The following is a 12,391-nucleotide window of genomic DNA, read 5'->3' as shown; positions in this document are numbered from 1 at the left end:
TTAGTTAGTTAGTTAGTTAATTAATTAATTAATTAATTAGTTAGTTAGTTTGTTTGTTATTCACATAGTTACACATTTAGTTCTTTAAATCTTTACTTCCTTTAATTTATTTCAATCCAACCCACTGTGCTGCCCTTAGTAGTTCGTAAGAATTATCTATTAAAGGGTTTAAGTAGCTTTTCATTGTTAAACCAAATGTTATTTAGAAAAGCCTTCTTATGATGAATCATTATCATCATTATCTTCATCTACATCATAATGATTTTTAGCAAAAGAAAAGGATTTATGAATACACAGCCAAGTTAGTTAGTTTCTTTTTTTCTATGTGTGCATGTTTAACCAAGTAATTTAATATTAGACCCTTAAATTTTAGATTCAAGTGAAAAACAACCAACCTTCCAACTAATGTCTCAGTGAAAGGGTTAAAAAGTATAAAACAATGAACTATAAATGAGTTGAAATATGAAGAAATTTAAACAGAAAAAACACAAGAAAAATAATTAATAAACGGAAATTAAGGCACTCAAAAAAAAATGACTGCATAGAAGAAAACACACAAAAGCGTTTTTTGTTTCGACACAAGATTCAGATAATAATGTTAAATGTAGAAAATTATGAAAAGATATCAAATGTGTTGCTGTTTTGTTGAAGTTTATGGTTTCTTTTCATAAAATTTTTCGCTTGCTCATTTTGTTTTAATTTTTAAAAAAATATATACATATATAAAATTTTTTCCTTCAAATTAAAATCTCATTAAATTAAAAGCCAGCAAAAAAATGTTTTAATTGCAAAGTTAAAGTTTTGTGCATTATTTTTTTCGAGAAAATATGTTTTTACTCAAATTAAAAGATGATTTGTAGAATTTCGAAAGTTAAAGCTTTAAAAACAAAAATATTATAAATATAATTTAAAACTTGTCTATACCCTTAATGATTCCTAAATAGTTTCGTTGTTATTGGAATTTAGGTCACCTCTTATAGACAACAAGCAATATCTATATACACATAGGCAACCTTGTTAAAGAATTTTATCTCATTTTATTATCCTTTTGTGGCCACGAAATATTATTATGCTCCCAATCAATATGTATATAATCACACATACACAAATCCATAGGAATACCCAACAGTGCTAGTAATCTATAAAGCGATTTAAACTCTATAGAGACCTGATTAATCTTTTATGTATTTACTAGACTACAGACTAAAGTATAGAATGAACTATACACTAGACTACAGGCTAGACCATTTAGTATACTATAGACAATAAACTAAACTAAAGTCGAGACTATTGACTAGACTATAGACTAGACAATAGACTAGACTGTAGACTAGACTGTAGACTAGACTGTAGACTAGACTGTAGACTAGATTATAGACTATACTATAAACTAGACTATAGGCTAGACTATAGACTGGACTATAGACAAGATTATAGACTAGACTATAGACTAGATTATAGACTACACTATAGACTAGACTATAGGCTAGACTATAAACTAGACTATAGACTAGATTATAGGCTAGATTATAGATTAGACTATAGACTAGACTATAGACTAGACTATAGTCTAGACTATAGACTAGACTATAGACTAGAGTATAGACTAGACTATAGACTAGACTATAGACTTGACTATAGACTAGACTGTAGACTAGACTATAGACTAGACTATAGACTTGACTATGGACTAAACTATAGACTAGACTATAGACTAGACTACAGACTAGACTACAGACTAGACTATAGACTAGACTATAGACTAGATTATAGACTAGACTATAGACTAGACTGCAGACTATACTATAAACTAGACTGCAGACTATACTATAAACTAGACTATATACTAGACTGTAAACAAGACTATAGATTAGGCTATATACTAGACTATAAACTAGGCTATAGACTAGAATATAGACTTGACTATAGACTAGACTATAGACTCGACTATAGACTTGACTATAGACTAGACTAGAGACTTGACTATAGACAAGACTATAGGCTAGACTATAGACTAGACTATAGACTAGACTTTAGACTACACTATAAACTAGACTATAGACTAGACTATAGACTAGTCTATAGACTAGACTATGGACTAGACTATAGACTAGACTATAGACTAGACTATAGACTAGACTATAGACTAGACTATAGACTAGAATATAGACTTGACTATAGACTAGACTATAGACTCGACTATAGACTTGACTATAGACTAGACTAGAGACTTGACTATAGACAAGACTATAGGCTAGACTATAGACTAGACTATAGACTAGACTTTAGACTACACTATAAACTAGACTATAGACTAGACTATAGACTAGACTATAGACTAGACTATGGACTAGACTATAGACTAGACTATAGACTAGACTATAGACTAGACTATAGACTAGACTATAGACTAGACTATAGACTAGACTATAGACTAGACTATAGACTAGACTATAGACTAGACTATAGACTAGACTATAGACTAGACTACAGACTAGACTACAGACTAGACTATAGACTAGACTATAGACTAGACTATAGACTAGACTATAGACTAGACTATAGACTAGACTATAGACTAGACTATAGACTAGACTATAGACTAGACTATAGACTAGACTATAGACTAGACTATAGACTAGATAGACTAGACTATAGACTAGACTATAGACTAGACTATAGACTAGACTATAGACTAGACTATAGACTAGACTATAGACTAGACTATAGACTAGACTATAGACTAGACTATAGACTAGACTATAGACTAGACTATAGACTAGACTATAGACTAGACTATAGACTATAGACTAGACTATAGACTAGACTATAGACTAGACTATAGACTAGACTATAGACTAGACTATAGACTAGACTATAGACTAGACTATAGACTAGACTATAGACTAGACTATAGACTAGACTATAGACTAGACTATAGACTAGACTATAGACTAGACTATAGACTAGACTATAGACTAGACTATAGACTAGACTATAGACTAGACTATAGACTAGACTATAGACTAGACTATAGACTAGACTATAGACTAGACTATAGACTAGACTATAGACTAGACTATAGACTAGACTATAGACTAGACTATAGACTAGACTATAGACTAGACTATAAACTAGACTATAGACTAGAATACAGATCACACTATTGACTAGGCTATACTATATACTAAACTATTGCCTAGAACTAGACTATGGACCTGACAATACATTCTATTAGACTACAGTCTAGACTAAACTAAGGACTAACTATTTATGTACATTAATACTAAAAGTCTTCACACTTCCCCATCTCTGTACATTCACAAAAAAAACATATTGATAATCATATGGTTTATTTACTACAGACATTTATGTTATTTACCTTATACACTAGTATTAGTGACAGGATACTTACTAACACCCACATTTAATACATAAATACAATGACACCTTGTTGAACTTAAAAGGATGTTTAGTGTGTATTGTTGTTTTTTTTAGTATAACTGCAATTCTAATTGACTCTCAGTCTCAAATCTCTATCACTGTCTCTCTCTCTCTCCATAAGTTTTTATACAACTATATTTAGTTGTGTTGTTGTAATAGTATTAAAAGTGTTAGTTAAGTTTTGGTTTTGTTAAATACTTTATATAGTATTTAAGTTCATGTATATAGATTTACATAGATACATATTTATGTTTGTTTGTTACTCTTTTATAGTAAATCTATTGAAGTTCTATATGAAAACAACTTAAAGTTTTCATTATCGGAAAACTAGAGCAAAACCGGGAGTTACAATAGCACTTTCAAATAATATGTAACATTAAGTCTCCATTGTTTGGAGGTCCTTTTATAGTTTTATATCTTTTGAACTGTTCTATTTTTTTATTTAGATTTCTTCAAATAGAAATCTCTCTAAACACAAAACAATTAAGTTGAACATAATTAAAATATTTATGAAAATATGTGTCAATTTAAATATGTACACACACACGTATATATACAGATTAGATTAAAATCATAATATATGGTAAAAATACATTGAAACTTCAATAATCTTGCATTCACTTAAATTAAATAAGGAATGAATTGTTGACAAGAATATTATAGAATAGACTATAGGATAGAGCCTAAACTATAGAATAGACTATTGTCTGGTCTGTAGTTTAGTCTATATTTAAACTACAGACAAGTAGGTTGTCTAGACAAACCATAAGACTAAACTATATATTATGCACTATACTATTGACCAAACTGTAGACTAGACTATAGAATAGACCATAGACTAGACTAGAGACTAGACTATAGACTATACTATAGACTAGACTATAGACTAGACTATAGACTAGAATATAGACTAGACTATAGACTAGACTATAGACTAGACTATAGACTAGACTATAGACTAGACTATAGACTAGACTATAGACTAGACTATAGACTAGATTATAGACTAGACTATAGACTAGACTAGACTATAGACTAGACTATAGACTAGACTATAGACTAGACTAGACTAGACTATAGACTAGACTATAGACTAGACTATAGACTAGACTATAGACTAGACTATAGACTAGACTATAGACTAGACTATAGACTAGACTATAGACTAGACTAGAGACTAGACTATAGACTATACTATAGACTAGACTATAGACTAGACTATAGACTAGACTATAGACTAGACTATAGACTAGAATATAGACTAGACTATAGACTAGACTATATACTAGACTATAGACTAGACTGTAGACTAGACTATAGACTAGATTATAGACTAGACTATAGACTAGACAATAGACTAGACTATAGACTAGACTATAGACTAGACTATATACTAGACTATAGACTATACTATAGACTAGACTATAGACTAGACTATACTATAGAGTAAACTATAGACTAGACTATAGTCATGACTATAGATAAAAGATAAAAAAACAACTGGTAGAAAAATACCGCGGTCATATTTAATCCGTTGTCAAAATTGGCTTCAGATATGATCTGAACTGTCAAGTCTAAAACCAATACTATAGTCTTAATTCGAGTTTGAAACATTTAGTAAACTATAACCTTGATTATAGAAAAGACTGCCTTTAGGTCTATGGAATAGACTATAGTCTGCACTTTAAAATAGATAATGACCTTGACTTTAAAATAGAATATGGTCTGGGTTTTAGAACGCACAATAGCCTGAACTACAAAATAGACTATAGTCTGGACTACAGAATAGACTTCTGTCTAAACTATAGAATAAACTACAGTCTGGTCTACAGAATATAGCATATTCTATAGTCTGAAGTACATAAAAGACTATAAAATAGACTTCAGAATAGACTAGAGTCTTTACTATAGAATGTACTCTAGTCTGAGCTATGGTACATACTATAGTCTGAACTATAGAATAAGCTATAAGAACAGGCTTTTGAAAAGAATAAAGAATAGACTGAAAACTGTATTATAGAAAAGACTATAATCAGGAATATAGAATAGACTATAATGTGTACTAGACTTGAGTAGACTAGAGTCTGTACTATAGATTTGTCTAAACTATAGAATGAACTATAGTAGAGGAGGACTATGACATGCTATGGTCTATAGACTTCAAAACCCCGATTAAATCAACTGATTATTATATAGATCAATATATAGATTGACTTGATTTAAACTAAGATGATTATTTCCTTATTTACTTGCAGATTGTTTCTCCTACGAACTGAGTGATGAATGTATTTCTATTAATGGTACTTACTATCTGAGAACCTGTTACAATGCCACTTATGCCGAGGAACATAATATAACGGAAATGGCCTTACATGCCTTGAAAAAACCGCCAGCAGAAGAATATTTTACGTAAGTTGAACAACGTTTCAGATTTTACAGTTTAAAACAATTTGTATTTCTTTCTATAGCAATTATGTTCTGGGCTTATCGTCAGGCATTGAAGAAACTGGTGGAGTAAAACTTTCCCTAGCCGCTTGTCTACTTTGTGCTTGGGTCATTGTTTTCTTATGCCTCTGCAAAGGTGTGCAATCATCCGGCAAAGTCGTGTACTTTACAGCTCTCTTCCCCTATGTGGTCTTAGTTATATTATTTTTTAGAGGTGTAACACTACCGGGTGCCGGTACGGGTATATTATTTTATCTAACACCCGATTGGAAGCAATTAGCTAATGCCCAGGTAAAGCGTTTATAAAAATAAAACAATATAGTAATAACTTTGTCACTTTAACTTTCTTTCTTTCTAAGGTCTGGGGTGATGCAGCAGTACAAATCTTTTTTGCCTTAAGTCCAGCTTGGGGTGGTTTGATAACTCTATCTTCTTACAATAAATTTTCCAATAACTGTTACAAGTAGGTTTAGATTCTGAAATTAAAAAGTTTTTTTAATAATAATTTGTTTTGGATTTCAATTTCAGAGATTCTTTAATAGTGGCTTTTTGCAATATAGCCACCTCTTTCTTTGCCGGTTTGGTTATATTTTCCATAATTGGCTTTCTGGCTCACGAGCTAGATGTAGAGGTGAAAAAGGTTGTAGATCAAGGTGCCGGTTTAGCCTTTATCGTTTATCCCGAGGTGGTAACACGCCTGCCAGTATCACCCGTTTGGTCGGTATTATTTTTTGTTATGCTCTTAACTTTGGGTTTGGACTCACAGGTAAGTGTTCTTATTTCCAGACAAAGAAATTGTTTTAACTTGTTGTCTTGTTGCAGTTTGCTTTAATGGAAACCGTTACAACTGCCATTTTGGATAAATTTCCGAATTTAAGACAATATAAAACTTGGGTTGTGCTTTTTGTGGGTATTTTTGGTTATATAGGTGGCTTGGGTTTTACCACAAATGTAAGTTCGGAAATAACTTATATAACAATTTTTTAGAACTTGTTTTTGATTTTTAATATTTTCTCCTATTACATATAGAGTGGCATGTATTGGTTACAACTAATGGATAAATATGCTGCCAATTGGTCCGTTTTATTAATCGCCATATCGGAGTGTGTTTTAATCGCTTGGATTTATGGTTCTCAGCGTTTTTTGAACGATATACAAGGTATGATTGGTAAACGTTCAAAGGCATGGATCTGGTTTTGGTCTATAATGTGGCGTTTTATAACACCGGCCACTTTATTGGTAAGTTAAGGCGATAAATATTAACAAAACTAGAAGTAGACTATAGACTAGACTATAGACTTGACTATAGACCAAACTATAGACTGACTATAGAATATACTATAGAATAGACTATAAAATAGACTATAGACTAGACTATATACTAGGCTATAGTCAATACTATAAACTAGACTAGAGTCTATTCTATAGTCTAGTATATAGTATAGTTTATAGCCTAGACTACAGTCTAGACTAGACTATAAACTAGACTATAGACTAGACTATAGACTAAACTATAGACTATAGACTAGACTATAGAGTAGACTATAGACTAAACTATAGACTAGATTATAGACTAGACTAGACTATGACCTAGACTATAGACTAGACTATAGACTAGAATATAGACTAGACTATAGACCAGACTATAGACTAGACTATAGACTAGACTATAGACTAGACTATAGACTAGACTATAGTCTAGTCTATAGTCTAGTCTATAGTCTTGTTCATAGTCTAGTCTATATTCTATTCTAGATTCTAGTCTATAGTCTAGACTTTAGTCTATTTTATAGTCTAGTCTATAGTCTAGACTTTAGTCTAGGCTATAGTCTAGACTTTAGTCTAGTCTATAGTCTAGACTTTAGTCTATTTTATAGTATAGACTATAGTCTAGTCTATAATCTAGTCTATAGTCTTGTATATAGTCTAGCCTATAGTCTTGTCTAAAGTCTAGTCTATAGTCTAGTCTTGAGTCTAGTCTAGAGTCTAGTCTATAGTCTAGTCTATAATCTAGTATATAGTCTAGTCTATAGTTTAATCTATAGTCTAGTCTTTAGTCTAATCTATACTCCAGTCTATAGTCTAGTTTATAGTCTAGTCTATAGTCTAGTCTAGTCTATAGACTAGACTATAAACTAGACTATAGACTATACTATAGATTAGACTATAGACTAGACTATAAATTAGACTAACTATAGTCTAGACTAGAGATTCGACTTTAACATAGACTAGTATCGTCTACTTTCTTGACTATAGATTCACTTTAATCTGGACTATATATAGTCCAAACTATAGATTGTGGACATTTGAAAAATAAAAATTGCTTTCTCAAATTCATATATATACATATCCCCTGTTATTGCAGTTTATATTATTCTTCAACTGGGTGGAATACAAACCCGCCACATATGGGCCCTACGTTTATCCCTTATGGGCCGATGCTGTAGGCTGGATTATTGGTCTATTACCCGTTCTAGTTATATTTTTGGTGGCTTTTAAGCAAATCTATAGTGGACCCGCACACTTAGGCATTAAAGATCGTATTGTTTATTTGCTAAAGCCCACAGAGGAATGGGGTCCGGCGGGTAGACCCTGTTGTAATTTATATCCAGAACGTTATCAAAATGAAAATATGCATAGTTTAATGGAGGGCATAACAACAGAGGTAATACCCTATGACGATAATGCCGATACTTATGTAAGAGGTAGTAATGGTGGTAGTGGTGGTGGTGGTGATGGCATTACTGCAGGTGAAACACAAAAAGACATGATGCAACTCTGAGAGCGAGTTACTGCATCTACGTCTACGTTTGCGCCTATACAAAGCGGTGATCATGCTATTAGCTCTATTACTACTTCCACTATAAATGGCAAGAATGCGGCAGCAACCGGTGGTGAGGCCAAACTAGAAGCTAAAGGAAACGTAAGTATAAATTTTTGAAATTTATTTAAATTTAATTTGATATTTTTATATTGAATGATTAGAAAAACGATTGCGCTGCTGTGGTGCCCATAAAAACAGCCACAGTTTCCTCGCGCCTGCCTGGTCCGAGTATATTAAAAGCTAGCAAACCGACGGACATTGTTAAGCCACCCCCCGAAAAAAGTCCCAGCAAACAGCCTTTAATACAGGCTGAATTAAGACCCAATGATAGTGTAGTCTCGTTTCTCAATGAAAAGGGAACTACATTAAAATCAAACGATTTTAATGATAAAATAACCAAAGTAACTGCCACTATAGTATTGCCCACTAGTACTGGGCCCAGCACAACAACTACTACCAATATACAACAATCTAAAACTGTTACAACCACAACGACAGCAACGGCAACGGCAAAACGTGTTGTGGCGGGTACAGCCGAAAGTGGTAGAGAACTGAAGAGTTTAACCACTTTCGCTACCACCACAACTAAGCCTACGATCACAGATATAGTAAGTACAAAATCAGCTGTTAGCACAACTATGGCCAACATTGCCAGTAGCAGTAGTAGTGTGCCCACTAGCACCACCTTTGCGGTGACAATGTTGCCTTCGGTCACTACAACAGCTACAAAACCCACAGTCCCTTCTATAAGTAAACCAACTACAGCGGCAACAGTAACAGCTACAAAACCACAAACTATAGCCAGCACTGCGTCAAGTGTGGCCAATTGTATAACGAAACCAATTACAGCTTCCACAGCGTTTACAACAGATCCAGCTACAAAATCAAATGTAGAAATTATAAATAAAACAATGGCTGCCATTAAAACAACAAATTCAGCTACATTAGCTACAGCAAATATGAAAACTACAACAATTGTTGTAAATAGTAATAATAACATGACTACAAGTACTGCAACAACTACGACAAATCAAATTAAAACCACAGCAGCATGTACTACTGCGTCAGTTGCAGGTAAAGCTCCCACCACCGCCACTAAACCACAAACTCCTATAACAGCCACAATAGTTTCTTTAGGTAAACCACAAACTCCAGTCACTAGCACTGCAGTAATAACTACACAAACTTCTACAACAGCTGTTAAAACTCCCACCACTAACACCAAGCCACAAACTCCCACAACAGTGACAGTGTCTTCCTCACTAACTCCAACGATAAAGACAGATGCAGCTACAAAAACTACTACAACCACAAAACCACATAGTCCAACAACAAGCAACACAACATCTGCAATCAAAACTACACTTGCTACAACATCTGCCACAAAATCACAATCCATAGCCAGCACCAAAGCTCCAACAACAGCCACGAAACCACAAGCCATAACAGCTGTAACCCAACCTACTACTTTAACTACAAGTGTAGCAAAACCAACAGTTTCAGCTACTACAGCTACAACTACACAAAGTTTAGGAAAATCCACAACAACTTCCACAGTATCTGCTGCAACTACACAAAATATAGCTAAAACCAACATATCATCCACAGCAGCTACAACTACAAAACCTGTAGTTCCAAGTACAGCAACTACAACTACACCAAATGTAGCAAAGTCTCAAACAACTAGCTCAGCAGCTATTACTACAAAACCTTTAACTTCAGCAACTTCAACCGCACAAACATCAGGCAAATCCCTCATAACTACAACAGCAACTACAACTACGAAAACAGAAGCAACAACTACACAAAGTGCTAGAAAAACTCCCATAACTTCAACAGTAACCACAACTGAAAAACCTTCAACAACAAATGTCACAACAACTACACAAAGTGCAGCAAAATCTCCCAATACTTCCACAGCAACCACAACTACAAAATCTTTGACATCAACAATATCGCAAGATAAAACAGCTATACAAACTTCAAAACCTTTAACAACAACAACATCATCATCAGCAGCCACCTCCACTAACAATGTGCCAACCACGAAAATTGCCAAAACTACTGTTGTTACCACAAATGAAAAACCCATTAGCTCAACAACTATACAAAAACCTATAACAAATCCAGCGACTACAACAAATCAAACAACTACATCTGCAGCAGCGCCTGCAACAGCTGTTGCAAAACTTCAAAGTAGCTCGGCTAGCACCACAACTACAAACACCTCTGCCTCAACCACAACAATAGCTAAAACTACAAAGTAGTTTTATTAAGAAATATAGTTGAAATTTAATAAATTACTTTAACTGTTAAAACAAAAACATTTGACACACCTAACGAAAGCGGTTGCTAATTTGAAAATTTTATTTTATATTTTAACATTTGAGTTTAAACCTGAATTAAGTAAAAAGGTTTTAAGTAAAAAATATAATATAATAAGTTATAAACTAATTTTCAATAGTTTTTGTTAAGCCTGAATGAAATTTTTATAGCAAAAATTTTCTCAGCTATAGAACTGATGAAGACTATATTACTATTATTCAGTATTGAGTATGAGTAAAATAAAAAAAGATTTTGAAAGCGAATTTTTCATAATTTTATATTGACATCACTTGACTGAATACAATAATGTCAAATGGGTAATATTTTTCATGTAATTCGAGAATATTTTATAATTGTAAAACTTTGTTACTAAATTAACATAAACATTGTTCCTTTTAAAAAGTCAATTTATTTATATTTAAAAGAAAAATAATTCTGAAATATTTACTACATTTAGAATTGCAATTTTTTTAACATATTCATTAAGAATGACTGAGCGAAGCGAAATGAGAAGAAAAGAATTTAAATACAATTGTCAAAACTATAGACAAGATTTTAGTCTAAACTGTAGTCAACTTTAAACTAGACTATAGTGCAAACTTTAGTCTAAACTATAATCTAAATTATAATTTGAACAATATACCGGACTATTAACAATAGCTTAAGTCTAAACCATATACCAGATTAAAGTCTAAACTATAGACTAGACTGTGGCCTAAATAATACACTAGACTAATGACTAAACTATAGACTAGACTATAGTTTAAACTATAGACTACAATATAATGTAAACTAAAACCACAGTCCTAAGTATAGACTAGATTATAGTCTAAACTATCAATTAGACTATAGACTAGTTTATCGTCTAGTTTATAGTCTAAACTACAGACTAGCGCAGACTACAGTTTATATTATCGACTTTACTATAGTCTAAACTATATAAACTTGACTATAGTCTAAACTATATACTAGATTATAGTCTATACTATAGTCTAGTATAGACTATAATCTATTAAACTACAGTCTATTAAACTACAGTATAATGTTAAACAAAACCACTGTCTAAACTATAGTCTAGATTATAGTATTAAATATAGACTAGACTATATACTACTTTATAGTCTAAACTATAGATTAGTATACAGTCAAGACTAGTTTATAGATTACCGTAGAATACAGTTAAACTTTGGACCTGACTATAGTCTTAACTATATAAATTTGACTTTAGTCTAAACCGTATACTGTGATCTAAACAGACAGACTAGACTGTGGTCTAAACAATAGAATAACACTTCACAATAGTTAAAATTGTGTGGTGCAAACTATAGACTAGTTTATAGTCTAAATTTTAGA

At 32.4% G+C, this 12,391-nt stretch overlaps 2 protein-coding genes across 2 annotated transcripts in view; both read left to right on the top strand.

Annotated features, from left to right (window-relative positions):
- The window catches only part of LOC111687338 (sodium- and chloride-dependent glycine transporter 1), a 24,692-nt gene extending 15,880 nt beyond the window's left edge, over nucleotides 1-8,812 (top strand). Inside the window, exons 4-10 of the mRNA XM_046955472.1 lie at nucleotides 5,700-5,853; nucleotides 5,913-6,180; nucleotides 6,249-6,352; nucleotides 6,418-6,655; nucleotides 6,712-6,840; nucleotides 6,919-7,128; nucleotides 8,255-8,812. Of these exons, the coding sequence (XP_046811428.1) occupies nucleotides 5,700-5,853; nucleotides 5,913-6,180; nucleotides 6,249-6,352; nucleotides 6,418-6,655; nucleotides 6,712-6,840; nucleotides 6,919-7,128; nucleotides 8,255-8,671 (1,520 nt within the window). The 3' untranslated portion in view covers nucleotides 8,672-8,812. The remainder of the gene's footprint in view (nucleotides 1-5,699; nucleotides 5,854-5,912; nucleotides 6,181-6,248; nucleotides 6,353-6,417; nucleotides 6,656-6,711; nucleotides 6,841-6,918; nucleotides 7,129-8,254) is intronic.
- On the top strand, nucleotides 8,675-12,391 carry LOC111687332 (cell wall protein DAN4-like). The gene is made up of 2 exons (XM_046955473.1): nucleotides 8,675-8,812; nucleotides 8,875-12,391. The coding sequence occupies exon 2, from the start codon at nucleotides 9,352-9,354 to the stop codon at nucleotides 10,978-10,980; it is 1,629 nt and encodes a 542-aa protein (XP_046811429.1). The 5' UTR covers nucleotides 8,675-8,812; nucleotides 8,875-9,351; the 3' UTR covers nucleotides 10,981-12,391.

This window comes from Lucilia cuprina, chromosome 6 (assembly GCF_022045245.1).
Source record: "Lucilia cuprina isolate Lc7/37 chromosome 6, ASM2204524v1, whole genome shotgun sequence".
In the NCBI taxonomy this organism is placed as follows: Eukaryota; Metazoa; Arthropoda; class Insecta; order Diptera; family Calliphoridae; genus Lucilia; species Lucilia cuprina.
Note: the sequence above shows the minus strand (reverse complement) of the source record. Positions and strands in the feature narration are given on the sequence as shown.

Bases quoted from the DNA above. Each gene is read 5' to 3' on its own strand.
- LOC111687332 (XM_046955473.1), top strand. From the start codon at position 9,352: ATGGCCAACATTGCCAGTAGCAGTAGTAGTGTGCCCACTAGCACCACC.